A 19,189-nucleotide genomic window follows, 5' to 3' on the forward strand; every position below is an offset into this window, starting at 1 on the left:
GGTCTTTAAGGGACTCTTTTGACTCTGTCATTTGAAATTGTCCAGAATTCCCTGTAGGCTATATTAATCTCAGTTATTATTTTAGAAGCTTCATTCATATGACACTTTTAACATTTAACTTTTTTTTTTTTTTTTTTTTTTTTACCTTTAAAAGAAGCAAGTTTTAATATTACCAGTATGCCTGGGATGTCATATGGAAAAGAGTTAGAATATTCGCACCTAGCTTTAGGCAGGTGATTTGTTGGTCTACATTGTACCCCAGTGACTATGACCAACTAATTTATTTCCACTGTATCCATGTGAGGAAATTTCTTCACCCAGATTCTTCATGTTGAGGTTTAATATGTAAGGAAGATACTTCTAAAAAAAATGGGAGCCTAGTTTAATGCCAGAATGGGTTAGTGTAGGTTTTTAACACAGAACTGCTCTGTTTGGACTAGTGTAGGCCTTTCTGGAAACAAAAGGATACAGGAGACGAAGCTTCAACACAACCATGTAATTTCTCTGGACATTTAAATAGTATTTAAATCTCAATGTTAAAATGAGAGAGGGGTTTCCTGGGTCATTGCCCAAGCATCAGATTTTGCTTTGCCCTTGTCTTAATTTGGAATGAAGTGAAAGGGCCTTCTGATGTCACTCCTGGACTCACAGAGTTCGTCATCACGTTCCCGTCACCAGGATGGGCTGTGAAACAGATTTCTTGTTGTGAAAATTGTTTGTGAACTAACAGAGACTGGCACACTTGTTTGGTGGTTTTATATTTTTCTTCAGTTATCATATATTTGTAATTTTGGTAATACTCTGAAGAAACCATTAACTGCACATCAAATTTTTATTCTAAGAGGTAGATCATGAACTTATAAATGCTCCTGTTCAAAATGGAAATACTGATGAAACATGTATAAGTATCACCTAGAAGAGTGAATTTGTTGTGCCAAGTCTCTGTATTTAATCTCTCCCTATTTAAAAAGGAAGAAGAAGAAAAGCTACCTTTAGAAGGTCTGGTAAAAATTGTATTTTAGTGGCCATAATCTAAGCCTGTAGTAAGTGACACAATATGTTGTCACCCTGGGTATTGTCACCCCTTTAAACCAAGGATGAATAATTGAAAAAAATGCATTTTAGATTTAGAAGTCTCAAATAACCCCATATATATATATATATATATATATATATATATATATATATATATATATGTATGTATGTATATGTGTGTGTGTGTGTGTATATATACACACACACACACACACACACATATATATACACACACACACACACACACACACACACACACATACAATTCCCAGGGGACTTACCAGACATTCTGTTCTAGTGGGGCTGAGAAGTGGCTGGGGCAAAAGTTAGGACATCAGTTCCTCAGAAAACAAGGTGGTAGGGCTTCTGGATGCATAGGGACTCTGGGTTTCTCCTGTTTTCCAGCCAGCAGTCACCAAGGGCCTCTTTGTTGAGCACACTCTGAGAGACTGTACCCCTTGGTCACATTCTTATCCCTTATCCCTGTTTCTGAGTTAATCAGCATGGAAGTCATGAGCATTGTTCCTGGAAATTTTGACCTGTGACCTGCACAGCTTAAATTTTTTGTTTTTACACAGCTTAAATTTTAAGATACTTACATGGGTATATTCTGAAACAACCTGGTACAAATTTGGGGTCTGAAGTTAGAAGGGTCAGAAGGTTGGAAATGTGCAAACAGAGATGGAGTAGTTTCCCCATTGCATCTTTAGACACCATAATGCTGTCAGGTGCCTGCTATTACCCTCAAGGTGAGACCCGATAAGAAAGTTTCTGCCACCTTCCCTCACCTCCCACTGCTGCCCTTGCTCTAGAGAATCGGGAGTGTCTTCTGTAATGGTTGAGCTTAGCTCCGACCGCATTGGCCTCCCGGGTAGACTTGTTAAAGGAGTGGATACAAAGCCTCGCGGGAATAGTGAGGTCCAGTCTTCACCAGTGGGGCCTCCAGGACAAGTGCCAGCTGTCCCTAAAGGCACTGGCATTACTGTGAATCTGAGGGCAAGTCCAGGTAGGAAAGCTCATTGCTATGCTTCCGGGTATCATGGGCTGCACTTGACCTTGAGGGTATCTGGAATGGGATGTGGGGTTATGTGTCTGTTCTCTCTGTTAAAAAGCTTTTGATCTGAATGTGCTATTATGTTTTTTGTCTCTGGTTTGCCAGGGCCTGGGAGGAGTTTCATGGCCTGGTGAACAGCAGCGGCCGCTGATCGGACGCTCCCCTCTGTCTCTCATACTCAGGGTAGGGCCTTGTCAATCTTCTCTGTAACCTTTTGACATACCTCTCAGCCATAGGACCCCTCTTTCCCAGGGGCTGTGCCCTCCCCACTTGCCCCAACCTTGTTCTGCCAGCATGGAGTCGGCTCCGAATCAGCTCCAGCCTCCCTGACTGATTGTCAGTCTCAGAAAACACTGGGTCCAGACATGTCTCGGGGTGAACCCTGGGCAGGCCACTGTACCTCTGTTTTCTTAACCTCACTGTACCTCTGTTTTCTCACTTGGGAAGTGAGGTTTCACTGACTAACATCTCAGATTTCTTCTGATGACAGCATTTCATGATTATAAATGTGCCACAAGTCCTTTTTCTTTTGCCCAGATGTGGCCATTTTAAACCATCTGACAGTGTCCTGTGACTTAATGGAGTAGGTGAGAGGTATGTCTCTTGCTTGCTGGTGGTGTTTGTCAGTTGTGAGGAGCCAGTGAGAACTTTGAGGTTTTCGCAGTGAAAGGGCTGGGGCCGATGCTGGGCTCCATAGGAGACAGCTCCTGTGTGTACTGTAATAACCATCGCACGTTTCCCAGTAGGGAGAGGCCTTGGGATGTTGAAGGCCAGGCCAGCTGGAGCATTCACTGGAAGAACATCTGTATATCGGTTAGGAGAGTCTCTCTTTGTTGAGCACCACTCAACATGTCTGCTGCTGTAGCAGGAAAGTTGGGTGTATTTATTCAGAATGAAAGGGGTGGATAGAAGGATGGGATCTGTGTAGGCCTGACCTGAGATCGTTTTCCTGTACATCACCCCCCCCACCACCACCATTCCTAAGAAAGGATTTCTAAGCATGGAACAGATCACATCAACAGTAGTAGCTGCTTCAGAACTCCACCTTCCCAGGGAGGAAGTGAGGCTTTTCAAGAAGAGGAGACCTGCATCCCACAGATGGGCTAGAAGGGAGGGTGACACTGAGGGACAGAAGCTGGTGGCAGGGGTCTGAGGACTCTGGGGATAGACAACAGTCCCGGAACTCCTGCACACACGCATGATGCCACTCACATCTCTTTTTAAAACAGTTTAATTCCCATATTATAAATTCAATTTTAGATAATATTAGATTTTTTAAATTGAAGTTTAAAAGGATTCTCTAAAGTGTGGTCAGCATGGAATTCTGAGATGACTGCTAATATGCAGGAGGGATGAAAAACGCATCAGCTGTACAATTAGATACATTGATTTGCAGGCTGCAGAACAGATACTTAAAATAAATTAAGTTTAATTTCCAGAGGCCTGGTGCTATATGGAATTGTTTAATATTACCATCCATATTTAATTATGTCTAAGATCCACACTTTTTTTTTTTTTGCATCCCTAAAATTGGAATGCTTACAGTGAACGTAATAAGAAAGATTTTTGTCATAGTTTAATTGGCAATGTTTACTTCTTAAAGTACATAAAATGATGATACCTTTAAAAGTCAACAGCATATTAGGTCCATGAAAAAAAAATGCTTTAAAATGAAATTGGAATAATCAGAATGGAAGAAAACTTAAAATCATTCCCTCTCCCTTTAGCTAACACTAAATCCCCCAGAAAAAAATTTCAGAGTTGCTTTGAAAAGTCCTATCTGTGCATGATTGCCATTTTACAGTCTATGTTCTCCCTCCTCCCCATTCCCTGTCTTTTTTATGGGAAGATGAAGGAGGTACTTCTGTTCTTTGAGGCACGGACTTGGAAGTCTGAGAGGATTACTAGAGTCTAACAAACAAACAAAAACCCCCGCTTACTCCATTGTCTTAACAGACTTGAGAAGGTCTTCTTCATATTTCATCTCTATTGATTTAACCTTGAAGGAGATGCTCCCAGAAGATGCACACACCCAGCTCAGCTCGTGTTCAGTGCCTCTGACATTTAGCTTTCATCCTCTCTGCATTTTCCCCTTCCAAGTAGATCATGATCTGTGAAGGAATAAAAACTGCTATTTAAATAAATTCTTATTGAACTACAAGTACTTTTCCTCTATCTGATATTTTATGCCATTCTATATGGCTGCTAATATTTTAGGACTATTTGATTTGACACCCCATACAAATCAGTATTGCCCTTCATACCATGCCTTCACTTAGAGGTCCCAGTCAGCTGCTGGGAGAGGATTCTGGTTACTTCTGTGTCTGGGCTGGCAGGCACAGAACTGTGATCTGTATTTTTGGGGAATGAAGTTGGTGTGGTCACTCAGTGAGAGATTAGACATTGAAATTGGCCCCACTGCACCTAGGACCTTTGCAGTTTTACTTAATATGCAGGAGGGAGCCCGAGCTGGCCTGGGTTGGACATACCCAGGGAATGTTCCCCTGAAGAGTGTGGATTCTTAAGCCCATGCGCCAATTTGTAACTGTGCTCTCAGAGCAGACACTCAGGGAGGGCTTCTCCTAGGTGGCTCCCAACTTTCCCTAAAGGACCAGAATCATTTTGGTGCCCCTACTGGGCATCAACAGGGGCAGGTTTCTGTAAGAGCAGGAGGCATTTTTCTGAGGAACCAACCACCCTGCTCCCCAGTGGTCCCCACTCAGGAATTAACTACCTTATTAGCTCATTCTTTCCAGAGTTTGTACTTGTCCATTTCTCTAGAAGTACAAGAAGGTGATTGTTTTGAGGCAGAGTAGATTAGAAAGCTGTTTCAAATGTGAAGTTAGAAGCCAATTTTGATGGAGTTCTGCTATTTCTGAGGCCCTGTCATCAGAATAGAGGGTCATCCAGTAGAGAAAGAGTCCCTCTGGCACTGTGGGTCTTTTGGCTTCCGTGTCCTGTGCCCTGGCATGTAAAAGTCTTTTGGAATGAGTTAGGATAATGTAGACATCTTTTAAAAAATATATAGATTTTATTGATTTTAGAGAGGAAGAGAGAAAGAGAAACATCAATGATGAGAGAGCATAATTGATCAGCTGCCTCCTGCACGCCCCCCACTGGGGATTGAGCCCACAACCCAGGCATGTATCCTGACCAGGAATCAAGCCACGACCTCTAGTTCATAGGTCAACACTCAACCACTGAGCCACACTGGTTGGGCTACAGTGGACATCTTGATGTCTGAAAGCCCCTTTACTAAATTCACAGATGAGAATGTAAATTTTTTCTTTTTTTAAAAGATCTTTTACATAAAAAACAATAAAACCTTTCTGTTAGCCCACGCACCTTCCCAGCATTGCTAGGTGGCTGGAGGGGCTAGCTATCAGGAGCTCGTGCTGGGTTTTCTAAATTTTAGTTTGCTTTTAAAAGAACAAAAGCCCATCTTTTTATAAGAAAACAAAAGTCGCCTGTGGCCTTTGCTATTTCCTGTCTCCATTCTCCCTTTCCCTCTTTTAATCTCTCTGTGTACTGCAGCGGGGGTGAGGGATGAACTGAGGGACGAACGGAGGATCAGTTCCCAGCTGGTTTGAGGTGAACAAATTCCTCAGACTAAATTTGGCACCAGGCTGTTCTCAGCCCACTTGTAGAAAGGCTGGACCAGTGCCAACTGCCACCCGCCTGTCATTGCCAGGAGCCTGTCGCCCATCCTGTTGCTCTTTCTGATCCTTTATATCAGACTGGAAAAACCGCTGATTCTCCTGGCTTCTTGACTCCTCTCCTTCCCTTTTCCGTTTTTCAGACCTTAGCATGATTATAACGTCTTAGGTTTTCTGACTCTGAAGAGATCTATGAAAATATAAATAATTAGAGTAAATATTGAATATCTAAATGGGAAATTGTTATAGAGCTCTTCAGCTTACCAGGAAGAAGAATTTGTTTCTGGCCCAACCCCAGCAGAGTACAGGAATTCTTCCAAAAGATGGTCACCTACTTATGATGGTGACATCTTGAAAATGCTCTTCTTTATATCACTAACCAACTGAAAGGGTTCGTCCAGACCCTTGTCTGCCATCTCTCTTACTCCAAGATAGATCATTCTCCCATAGTCAGAAAACTCTCTGAATCTACTCCCACACCCGCTGCCTTTCTAGTCACTCATCTTATTTCTCCCTGCTCGTTGACTTTTGTCATCCAATTGCTTAATGGGAATAGAGGTGGCATCAAAAGGAAGAGATGGGCCCTGCCTAATTTTGCTCAGTGGTTAGTGTTGGCTGATGGACCGGAGTTGTCTCAGGTTCAATTTCCAGTCAAGGGCATGTACCTCGGTTACAGGCTTGATCCCCAGGGCTTGTGCGGGAGGCAACCAATTGATCTGTCTCTCACATCGATGTTTCTCTCTTCCTCTCTCTCTCTCTCTCTCTTCCTCCCTTTCTGTCACTCTCTCCCTTCCTCTCACCCTCCTTCGCTCCCTCCCTCTCTCCCTCCTCTCTAAAAAAAAAAAAAAAAAAAATCAACAGAAAAAAAATATCCTTGGGTGAAGATTTTAAAAAAAGGAAGAGATGAAACAGAACAAACCATTCCTTCCTAACTACTCCTTTGTTAGGGGTGTCCTCTGTAGTGTAGACTCAGTGTTACAGCACATCATCCCAAGAGTGCTCAGAAGTAGCACACACACATTAGTTATGCTTGCTTTTCTTTTTTTTTTTCTTTTTAATTTTAAAAATATATATTTTATTGATTTTTTACAGAGAGGAAGGGAGAGGAAGAGGGATAGTTAGAAACATTGATGAGAGAGAAACACTGATTCAGCCGCCTCCTGCACACTCCCCACTGGGGATGTGCCCGCAACCAAGGTACATGCCCTTGACCGGAATCGAACCTGGGACCCCTCAGTCCGCAGGCCGACGCTCTATCCACTGAGCCCAAACCGGTTTCAGCTATGCTTGCTTTTCTGTCTTAGGATCAGGTACATTCCTTGTCATTTACTAGCTATTTCTGGCACCTCAGTGGGGTCTGTCCTTTTATTTTTATACATTTTTATTGATTCAGAGAGGAAGGGGGAGGGAAAGAGAGATAGAAACATCAATGATGAGAGAGAATCATTGATCGGCTGCCTTCTGCATGGCCCCCACTGGGGATCAATCCTGCAACCTGGGTATGTGCCCTTGACTGGAATCGAACCCAGGACCCTTCAGTCCGCAGGTCGACACTCTATCCACTGAGCCAAACCAGCTAGGGCAGGGTCTGTCCTTTTAAAAGACCTTTTAAAATAGTTGCTCACCCCATTAAGTTCTCTTTGTGTTAAACCTTCAACTCCTTAGACAGAAATCATTGAAGTGCTCAGTAGCCATTGATAAATGAGCTACATGGTCATGCATGTCAGTTACAAAAACACCAGTGGTTTTTGAGATAACATCAATCTCTTCCTAGGCAGAGTTGGCCCACACCACTTCCAGCTTCCCATCCATCTGTGTACTGTGTGCAGTCACGCTCTTTGTGTAGTGAGGGCTATTAGTCACAGTCAGCCTGCCCCAGCACTGGGAGAACCCCTCCGCTGATAGCAGGAGAAAACTGCTGCCTGGTTGGGCTGAGCATATTCTTTCATCTGAACCCTTGCCCTATGCCCAATCAGTTGTAATCATTTTAAGACAGGCCTGTTAAAGCCAAAGTTTCTAGAATGTTCATTAAAATTAAAGGGAAATAATGACTTTAAAATCAGGTTAATGTTTCAAAATTTCATACAAATTTAAGTCTTAAGCACTGGGCCACAGCAGTAGGTAAGGTAAGGTGATCTTGAGTGCCCCTTCCAGTCCTTAGGTTTCCAGATGCAAATGGCAATGTGAACTGCTGAGATGTCATTGGATTTCTAGTGGGAACAGGGTGGGTACTAGTGGATGACCAAACCGGTCTGCAGCCAATCGAAGGCAACTAACAGGACACATCTTACAGTCTGTCTGTCACACACATACATGCTTCTCTTTCAAGAATTATAGCTAAGTTTCACCTCTTGGAATATCCCTTTTAAGTTGCTATACGTTTTGAACCTGGGGAGGGTTGTTTGGTTGGCGGGTTGGTTGATTTTTTTAAAAATACATAATAAAATCATATGTTCGATTTTTTTTTTTTAAGTATGTGTGTGTCTAAGAAAAAGAGAGGTCTCCCTCCCACTCTGACTCTGTCTTCCCAGTTTTCACTGTTTCCCTTCCCCTGCCCCAGGTCACCACTGCTGTTGGTTTCTTATGGAGCCTTACAGAGTTCCTTTATGTATATACAAGCGAATGTGAACTATGACCTTAGTTCCCCCATCCCCGCTTTCATAAAAGGTAGCATACTGTGTGCACACACTGTCCTGCATCCTAACTTATCCACTTCTCTTGGAGGTCTTTCCATATTAGTAGGGAGCTTCCTTGTGTTTTCTAAGCTACACAGTGTCCCATTGTATGAATGTGCCATTACATTAATATTAACAAGTACCCCTGTTGATAGGCATTTGGGTGGTTTCTAATCATTTGCTATTGCACAGTTGAGTTGGAGGAAGGAACTTGGGAGGCCGGTTGCTGTGCCGGCATTAGATTAGTAGGAAGGAGGGTCCTGGACTGTGTCATGGTTATGAGGGCCCCAGAGCTGCTTAGTTCAGGTCTCCCGTGTGTGTGTGTGTGTGTGTGTGTGTGTGTGTGTGTGTGTGTTGCCTATAGATGATCAGTGTATTGAATGCTCTATTTTCTCCATTTTTTCTTTCAGGGACAATTCAAGCTTTCGAAATACAAAAATCACATTGTGAACGTACACAAGCTGGCAATAATCCTTTTCCTTAAGTATGTGTGTGTTTGTCCGAAATGGATGGGAGGTCTCCAGCTGGTCCTTCCATCTGCTTACTGAAGGGACGTCCCTTTTGCACTCATTCCTGGAGGATGGATTCTGCTAGACACCCTCCAGCATCGCTGACTTTATAAAGTGGAAAGATGGCAAACGTGACTTTGTAATAGACACACTTTTTTTTTAATGGGTTACTGTGGGGGGAAGTCTAGCCTTTCGTTTTGCTGTGTGCTGTCCAGATGCCTCACAGGCCCTCTGTCATGCTCCTCTCTACTGTACAAAGGGTGTCGCAACCACGTGTACCAGCCAGAGCTGTCCACTGAGACTTGTCAGTATTACGAATGTCTGTGCATCCAGGAAACACTTTTTGTTGGAGGTCCCGGGATAGCTGTAAATGCTCTTCTAGCTTTGCCATTAAATTATTGGGACGTTTTGTTTATTTTGCTCCCCTCTTCCCCCAAGCCCACCACCTTCTAAAAATGTGTTACTGATTTTGCATGGTCTCCTGCCTTATGCCCTCTGTCTTCCCTCGTGTGGGACTCTTTCCTCTTAGGCACTGCTGCACTTAGAACTATAATCCAGGTGGCTACTCTACGTCCCCTGAGGCGGCTCAGAAGGTGACTGAAAATTAAACTGGAGCGTCATCCGGTTTGTTAGGAGCAGGATTCTAGCAGAGGTTCCGAGTGTGGGATTTGGAGCTGAAGGCAGTGTTGAAACCATTTCCCCAGATGGTCAGGGCCTGTGTGTGCAGCCTGTTTCTGTGGGTTCTTGCGCACCCCTCATTGAGGAAGGGAAGCAAAAGCTGGTTTTTGCCAGGTATTAATACTTAGTATGGTAAGTTCTGTGATCCTGAAACTGGGACAACTGAAGAAAAGGTGACCATGATAGATGGCTTTCTTTGCAAGGCTGTGCCTGTCTGCAGTGGTTGGAGACCTGCTTTCATTCCTCGTCACCTGGTATATGTTAGGCTACTGCAGGCATGCTTTAGAAATGATTGGGCATGCATCAGAGAAGCTGGGTCATCTGACTCAGAAGGACTGCAGTCAGAGAGGCGAGAAGCACCTAGAATTGAAATAAGTACTGAGTACCAATCGTACAGCAACCTCCAAGGAGCACTGTCTTACTAGGCTCTTGTGAGCAGAGATCGAAGTACCTTAAATTAAGGTCTCTCCTAAAACCTATCCTTGTAGACCAGGGGTCCTTAGCCACCTGGTCTCAGAGAAGTCATAGGAGAGTAACAGGCATTTTCTTATTGTATTTATATTACTCTCCTACTTTTCAACTCCTAAACACCCTCTAATTGCCACTGTTTTGGGATGTTTTTTTCCTAAAAGAACAGAGGAGTACAGGGGCCAAGGGAGGTGCTTCCGTTATAGGTGAAGTTAGATCGGATAAGATCTAGCAATGATTTAAACTCCAGGAATGTGAAGAATAAATTCTAGTGCCCGGACCATTGTGAAGGGCTCAGGCAAACAAACATAGGAGCAACATGGCTAAAATGGGGAGCAAAGGCTGCCTCCTGAGGTCTGTGTAGACCCAGGGAGGTCCTTACTTCTGCCTAAACTCAGAATTGCCATGGATATTCCAAAGAGAGCAGACATTTGGATTTGCCCTCCTTTGGGCATCTACCTGACTATTGTGTGGGTGCGTGTGCGCAAAGTGTTCTTGAGTGAGGGATTTGTCACGCCCAGTGCTTAGGTGTATTGTCCATATTCATGTTGCGCTTTTTTTTTTTTTGTCTCATTGTTCAGATCTTTTACTCTCTTGTGTTTTCCAGAGCTGCTCATGTCTCCCACTTTTGAAATTTAACTTTTTTCCATCAAAAATAGGCTGACCCTATGCTAGTTCAAACCAGAGTTATTTGTTAGGCAGCATCTTACCCTCAGAGGGTTCCAGATACTCTGCCTAACAGCTTCAAATGAGAGCTTGAAGAGTCACTTTATCCAAATCACCCATTCTCCAGCCTGGCTTGAGAGGTCTTTTCACTTCTGACTCCATAGGCCTCTGCTGTGCTGAGACGTGACACGTGCGTGGTTATGGTTTCGTCTGTTCTAGAGACACGGGGAAGGGTGCACCTAACAAATGTAGACGCTGCTGCTGGGATACGGGGAGTCTCTTTCCACTTTGCACAGGCGGGCTGTTTTCCCAAGACCCTCTGCTGAGTTTGCCATTTGAAACTGGCCCCTACTCCTCTCCTGTTCTCTTCTCATTTTGTCTTTCTATTCTTGTGTGTGTTTGTGTTTTCCTTGTGACATTGGCAGCGGCAATAAGTTTCTACCCAGAGAGAAGCTTATGGTCCGCATGCTCTAAGAATGAATTTCCAAGGATCTGCCAGCGGAGGAGCAGAGGCCGTGGCAGGAGGGATCTAGTGTTGCACTTTCAGAGCAATTGTCTACTGCAGTAATAAATGGAAAGTATCAGCAAGAACTGGGTGTGGCCTCTTCAATACAAGGGAAATGGGTAATCTGTGCACAGGTCTTTGTTTTAAGTGCATCCCAGAACAGAGTATGTGGATGGTGCAGACAGTGTCAATATCATAACTATGTTATTAAAATATTCTCTCATTGGTATTAATCACTGCCAAAACACAATTTACATTTGTAATGCCAAAATGTGGTTAGTTGTAATTCTCAATTTTTGGTAAGGAATATTGGAATGGAAGGAAGTTCAAGGAATTAGATTTTTTTAATATATATTTTTATTAATTTCAGAGAGGAAGGGAGAGGGAGAGAGATATAGAAACATCAATGATGAAAGAGAAGCATTGATTGGCTGCCTCCTGCATTCCCCCCACTAGGGATCGAGCCCGCAATCCAGGCATGCACCCCCGACCAGAACCGAACCTGGAACCCTTCAGTCCACAGGCCAACGCTCTATCCACTTAGCCAAACCGGCTAGGGCAGAAAATAGATTTTGAAGCGAGAAATCACTCCCAGCCTAGGCTTGGAATGTTGATTTAGATTCAGTAGCTTAGCCCAAAGATGGACATGTGGGGTGTACGGATGTCCAGTGCCCATGGGAAACACCAAGAGAAAATGAAACTTGCAGAGCCTCAGTTATTGTGTCTAAAGGATTTAAAACAATACAGTCTTGAGGCCCTGTTTCAGTAGATAGACATTTCCTTGCTATGTGTATCAGTCATGGTCCAAATAGGAGGCAGAAACCTTGCAAGTTATGTTTATAGTATGATAGGATTGTTTATTCAGTAACTAAAAGGGCAAAAAGAAAACGCTAAAAAATGAAGGAGGCAGCAAATCCAGAAGTGCTGCCTCTGAGCGTGGATGCTGCCCACCTGGTGCTGGTGTCTGGGTGCGAATGCAGCTGGTTCTGAGCTCAGACATGGCAGTCGGGCTTGGCTGTGGGAACACATTGCTGCTGCAGAGGCAAAGAAACGGGGCTGGAATCCTGCTGATGGGAGCAGGAGCACAGCCCTTCTCTCCCTCCAGCATCGAGTCTTCCCTCATGGGCACCCTGCTGGAGAAACCTAAGGTATGTCAGCTGGCAAAGCAGGGTATTTGCCCAGTTCTATGCCCAGTATCCCAAAAACAGGTGAGGCTGAGAGGAAAGAGCTTAGTAATTGGTATAGTCCTTCCCTGTAGCCACTCAGCATCTATGCACACCCTTCTACACATATTTGAACTTTAATAATACCACAAAAGCAACTCTTTTTCTGCCCAAGATAGAATTAATTGCAGTATGTTCTTATCCTCTCCCCAAACAGGAAGTGCAAAGCTCAACAATCTGTGGACCTCTGGGCTACGTTGATGCCTCAGTCACAGTCTCATCTGAACAGAATGTAGAATAATAATGACACCTAAAGATTAAAGGGTAGCCCTAACCGGTTTGGCTCAGTGGATAGAGCGTTGGCCTGCGGACTCAAGGGTCCCAGGTTCGATTCCGGCCAAGGGCATGTACCTTGGTTGCGGGCACATCCCTAGTAGGAGGTGTGCTGGAGGCAGCTGATCAAAGTTTCTCTCTCATTGATGTTTCTAACTTTCTATCCCTCTCCCTTCCTCTCTGTAAAAAAATCAATAAAATATATATTTTTTAAAAATTAAATAAATAAAGATTAAAGGGTAAATTAGCTTCCAGCAAAACTTGCATGAAATACTGAGGAAAGAAAATTGTGTGCGGGTAGCACCTCCAGGAGGAGCTGCCGTGTACATCGAGGAAGGCTGTGCGGTCTAACTCATGAGGCTGGAGCTGGTGTTTTATAACTTCTTTGTCCACTTCCTCGCTGTATTTGCTGGGCCCTCAGCCAGGACCTCAGCTGGTCAGCATTCTTCATTTGACATAGTTGATTCACACCTTTACTCCTAAAGGGTCTGAATTGTGCAGCCTTTGTTACAGTTTTTCATTCATATTTGCTGTTTCTAGAGGATTCTCTGGGTTTCAGCTATGGTCCTTCCTACCTTTATTGTGGGGGAACTTGTGCCCAGGTTTCCCCTCCTAATGCTCCCCAGTCAGTGTCCTGAAGAGCCCCAAATGGCCTGGTGAGACAATTTGCCATCCATTATTCTGTCCCCTGGCAGAAGCATTCCTTCTTTAAAAACCAAGACCTCCTCGAGAGCAGAACTCCATTTTACACCTGGTTCCTGGGCCAGGAATTGTGGTTGAGGAGAGAGACTCATGCAAAACGGACACTGCATCCTTTAAGGCAGAACCTGCCCTTTTAGGAGACGGTCTCCAGTGGGCCATTCCAGTCTTACCAGCTGCTCTGTGTCGTGGGACCTGTGCTAAACCCTGAGAATTACATGACTGCCAGTCCATTGCTTCACTTCATTTGCTGTGAAATTAGTTTCTTCATTAAAAGTAATATGTGGAACACCATGCTGGCGAACAAGGCGTTTTATCAGTCCACGGCTGGCCATGCTGGGAGAAGCACTGTGGAGGGAATGCAAGTCCCCATCCGGGATCTGTGGCTACTTGCATGATTTACCCAAGGGCAGGAGACCTGATCCATCAGCTGTCCCTTGGCCAGTAGGTCTTCTTCCTGTCATGGACAAGAGGACTACTCACATTGATGCTCTAAGAGCCAGAGGCCCGGCTCAGCCTTGGCCTCATCCTGTTCCCCCCGGACCCCGCTCAGGATGGTTCCTGGAAGGTGCTGCGCGTCCTGCAAAGGCTGCCTCTGTCTGTCACCGGGCTGGCCTGGCCCTGCCGAACACGGGCTTTCTGGGGGTCTCCAGGGGCTGGCTCTGTTTTCTCAGGTCTGTTCTTGTTCTCCCATTTGCAGTGCCCTCCACGCCCCAGTTCCAGGCACCCTGCCTGAGGTCCCAGCCCACTCATTGCCAGGCCCCCTTGCTGTCGCTAATTCTGAATATGTGCCTCAGCTTTAGGTTTAAGAAAAGTTTCTTGATCATTTGAGCTGCCTAAAACTGGAGTGGCTGGCTCAGATGGTGCAGGTGAGCAAGCAGAGGCCGGAAGGCCACCTGTTGGGGGATTGACCAAGGAGATCCCAGTGGCACACTAAGGGTAGAGCAGATAGCCTTTCGGGCTCTATTCAATCCTGGGATCTAAGAGTCTCAGAACTGAGGGTGAGGAAAATAACCTCCCCCTCCTCCCACAGCTGCCCTGGCCCTGGGGATACAGTGGTGTCAGGCTCTCCGCTTGTGAATTTGCCTTAGCACCCATGGCAACCGGCAGTCTACCAGTTTGGCCACAAAGGTGCTAAATGTCCAGGCTTTGAGCCCCTGGCCTCCTAGGAAATGCTTGGTGGTGAGCTTTTCCAGACTGCAGCTGCCAGGAAGGGGTAGTGGGTGCTTTGAAACCCACCATGAGCCAGACAGGAAATTCCTCAAGACACAGGTCAACATGAAATGACATAGATGTTGACTACTCTGCACCTGTTATGCCTCCGCCTTCTCTCCCAGGACCTAGAGGCCCAGGGCTCCAAATAAGTACCTACTGCTGCTGCCCTGCCTTCCGCAGCCCCTCTCCCTTCCACCACTGCCTCCCTCCCCTTGGCAATACCACGTTCTGCTCAATTCTCCCCCCTGCCCCAATACCATCTATACACCTTACTTCTGCCTCTTCTTCCCCAAATACATTTTGTCCCCCTTTCTAAAGGAGGGTTTCTTTCCTGATTTTAAACGTGCTCATTAGATAAACTGTGGTTGGTACATCCATACAATGAGATATTATCTATAATAATAAAGGGTAATATGCTAATTAGACTGGATGTCTTCCCGATGTCATTCCGGACATCCTTCCTGAAGAAGCCGGGGCACAAGGGAAGCCAGCCAGGCGGCCGGAGGAGGGAAGCAGCCTGGGTCCTGGGTGCTGGAGGGAAGCTGGTGCCGGCAGCCGGGGGAAGGAAGGCCTACTCTTGCACGAATTTTCGTGCATCGGGCCTCTAGTCCTGTATAATAAAAGGGTAATATGCAAATCGACTGAACGATGGAACGACTGGTTGCTATGATGTGCACTGACCACCAGGGAGCAGACACTCAACACAGGAGCTGCCCCCTGGTGGTCAGTGCGCTCCCACAGGGAGAGCGCTGCTCAGCAACAAGCTGGGCTGAAGGCTGGCGAGCACAGTGGCCCGCCTCCACAGCAGCGCTAAGGATGTCCGACTGATGGCTCCCGGACTGCGAAAGGGTGCAGCCTGGGCTGAGGGATGCCCCCGCCCCCTACCCAGTGCACGAATGTCTTGTACCGGGCCTCTAGTTCAACAATAAAAAGAAATGAGCTATCAAGCCATGAAAAGACATGGAGGACACTTGAATGCACATTACTAAGTGGAAGAAACCTTAGCACCCCTTTAGGATGAGTTGGTTTTCTTGGACATGCTTCTCATAGCTGCCCTTTCCCTTCATGCCCATGACACTCTCTTCCCAGCACTGACACTAATTCGTAGTTGTACTTTTAATACATAATCTCCTGTCCTTCCAAGCTGCAATAGAAGATAATTGTCATCCCATTTTATAGATAAGGAAGCTGAGCATCCAGAAAGGAAGCAATTAATCAGATTGGACATCTGGTAATTGCAGTGTCTAGGAGATGGTGGTGGTGCACCAGGCACCTCATCCTCAGCAGACCCCTCCCTCCAGGGTCTATGCCAGCTTCCCAAGATCTCACTGTCCCCCTTTGACTCCTGCTCCATTTTCATCCTCAGCTGGTGATGGAGTCAGGCACCCAAACACTAAGTTGCAGTCCCCCAATCTTGGCAGGGTGTTAAAGAATTAGGAACCCAGTCATTAAGACTCCAAAGTCCCCCGCCCTCCTTTACCATAGGGACATGGCCTTTCTGCCCCTGGCTCCCCAGTACCTAGAAAAACACCTTCAATGTGGAAGTTTAGTTCCTGGGAGCAAGCAGTGCAGGGCGGGTGGAGAGGGCACAGGCTTGGGGATTAGACCGGCTTTATGGCCTGCTAGCTGTGTGCCTCAGGCAAGTCACTAGACAGCTCTGAGCCTCAGGTCCTCATCTGGGAAGGTAACGACTCCCTACCCCCTGAGGTTCCCTTAGCCTTAAGAACTGAACTCCGGAAGAGACCAGCAAGGGCCTGACACGTGGTGGGGATCAATGAACAATCACAATAACTAATAAATGTTAATGCCAAAGGGGACGATCTTCCCGGCAGTGTAGGACACGTCTCCAGACCCAATGTAATGTGGGTGGCAGCACCGTCTGGTGAGCTGCCATCTGGTGGTAGCTCTGCTTTGCTACATCTCAGCCCACTCCAGGCTAAGGAACAGGAGAGAAAATTGAGGGCCAGAGACCCCAAGGACCCTTTACCCAGCCACCCCAGACTCAGGGCTGATTTGAGTGGACAGCCAGGCCTTGGACTATATGGGTGTTACCTGGGGGTACAGGTCCTGGTCTTCTCACCCTCTTGCAAGATTCCACTGTCACCCCAAATTCAATAGGTCTGGAAAGGAGCTCATGGTCTTCAGCTTGCCCTGGACCTCCCACTCATCTCCCACTACTTTTTAACAGAAGAGAAATTGACTAACTGAACAATAATGTCTTTCACTTTTAAATGATTCTTGAAATAGCAAACCTCCGAAACAGACCTTAATGTACATATCACACTTTAGTATATGACATGGTGGCGTTTCAAATCACTGAAGAAGTATTACTCAATAAAGGGGCTAGGATGATTAATTTAATTAACTATTAAAAGTAAAACAATCTCATCCTCTTCTCCTTTCCTTTTATTAAATATTAATTATTGCCATTCTTCTTTCTATGGTCAAAAAGCCACAGGCAGGCCCACGTGAGGTCGTTGGCCTGGGGTTGGGGGTTTTGAATGGGGAAAAGTGCCCTGAGTATCAGGGGCTCATGGGTGAAGGGGTTGGGAAAGTGGTTGTAGAGGGAACAACGAGCAAGTAAGCAAACATGTTGAGGGCAATGGGAACCAGGTTTCTCACTGTTGGAAAGGAGGTACAACCTGGAAAGGGGAGAGCAAGAATGACCCTGTGGTGTTGGGTTGGAATGGGAAGTACTGGTCTGAAATCACGATTTGCATATATTGATAGAGAAATAAATGTAGATGTAAATCTGAGTGTGTGTCTGTGCGTTTCTGTTTGTTTATACACATATTTCCTAGCTCTGTCCACTGTAAAGGCCTGGGAACACACCACACCGGTGACAGTGACCACACCCACCATCCAGGCCTTGGTTACTGACCACCTCCACTAAAGGGAACGAGGCTCCTTGGACAGATGGAGAAAAGGGAATATGGATGAACCTGGGATGTTCTTAATGCCAGAGAATCAGGAAGTGCCCCCAAAATGTCAGGGCGATTAATAAAAAGAAAAGCTAATTTAAAGGGGCTACCAGCAGCCAAACCTGGGATAATTTGAGCAGCAAAAGAATTAATGATAGTAACAGATTGTAATCCATTAAATAAAATAAGAGTTTATACTGATATAAATGAATGAATAAATGACGTGAGAACGGAAAGCTATTTCTCACAGAAGAATGCCAGCTAACACCTGTAGGAGTGGTGACATTAGAACATCACTGGCAGACACCATGGTAAGAATTAATTCCATTCTAGCAAAAAACACTAAGGCCTGCTAAAGTTAGTGGGTGAAAGGGGTGAGGAACAGAATTTTACATGATCTTGAAGTATCTCCCCACCAAACACTTATTAAATACAAAGGGAAGAAAAGAAGCTTCTCGTGCACGTACCGTCTTCATCAAGAGGACTAAGGTACCACCACCAGTCATGGGACAGAGAGAAACAGGTTGCAAAGGAGAGAACACAGCATTTGTGGAATTTTTTGTTTTTGTTGTTTTAATTGTTCAATTGCCGTTGATGTACAATATTATATTAGCACAGCATTTGTGATGTGCATTACCTGTGTCTGATCATGAGGAAGCATTGGACAAATCCAAATTAGGGGACAGGCTACAAAATGACTGGCCTGTGCTCTTCAAAACGTGAAATCCTGAAAGTCAAGGAGAGACTGAGGGGCTGACTCGGATGGAAAGTGACCAGAGGGGCAAGACCACAAGGTACGGTGTTAGGTCCTGAGCTGGAACCTTTGCCCTACATGATGTCACTGGGACGACTGGGGAAACTGGAATCGAGTCTCCTGCTGGAGGATATGGAAGGGATCTTTGTACTAGTCTTGCAACTTTTCTGTTGCATTAAAGCTGTTTGATTTTAAAATGTTAAAAACAATTAAAGGGCCCTAGCCAGGTGCTCAGTTGGTTAGAGCATTGTCTCCACACACCAAGGTTGCAGGGTCACCCCAGGTCAGGGCACATATAAAAACCAACTAATAAATGCATATGTAAGTGGAACAACAAATGGATCTCTCTCTCTCTCTCTCTCTCTCTCTCTCTCTCTCTCTCTCTCTTCCTTCCTCTCTCTCTCTCTCTCTCTCTCTCTCTCTCAAATCAATAAATAAATAAATTTTAAAAAAAAGAATCTTCTGCTTCCTGTCCTTAGAGGTGACCCTCCCACATGTTCCAGCCAGAAATTACACAACTGGACAAAATTCCCACTGGCGCTGGCTAACTGGCAGCCCAGGAGAAAAGGGAAGAAAATGAGGCGAGTCCAACCCTCTCCCAGGCTTTCCGCCTGAGGCAAAATCCAGACTGGGCACCATGTAGAGAAATCCAAGCAGAGCCCAGCAATCTCACAGAAAGTGGAGTGTGGGGCAGCTAAGACAGCAGGAACTGACTGCACAGAGGAAGCAAGAGAAGCAGATAGAGAGTTCCAGAAATCTGCAAAGGGTGCCTAGCATCTTTGACTGGATGAGGACTCCACCCTCTACACATCAGGCCCTACTGCCTGACATTTTATTTAATTATAAACTTCTATTTCA

General features: G+C 45.4%; 1 protein-coding gene across 2 annotated transcripts in view; it reads left to right on the forward strand.

The window, feature by feature from the left end:
• The window catches only part of EIF4E2 (eukaryotic translation initiation factor 4E family member 2), a 30,476-nt gene extending 19,173 nt beyond the window's left edge, over nt 1-11,303 (forward strand). The window contains exons 7-8 of one of the 2 annotated variants that reach the window (XM_079782266.1): nt 2,195-2,272; nt 8,831-11,303. In XM_079782266.1, the coding sequence (XP_079638392.1) occupies nt 2,195-2,240 (46 nt within the window). In that variant the 3' untranslated portion in view covers nt 2,241-2,272; nt 8,831-11,303. The remainder of the gene's footprint in view (nt 1-2,194; nt 2,273-8,830) is intronic. The other variant, XM_079782267.1, reaches the window with a different exon arrangement.
• Nucleotides 11,304-19,189: the final 7,886 nt, after the last annotated feature.

Source organism: Cnephaeus nilssonii, assembly GCF_951640355.1.
Source record: "Cnephaeus nilssonii genome assembly, chromosome: 10".
Classification (NCBI taxonomy): domain Eukaryota; kingdom Metazoa; phylum Chordata; class Mammalia; order Chiroptera; family Vespertilionidae; genus Cnephaeus; species Cnephaeus nilssonii.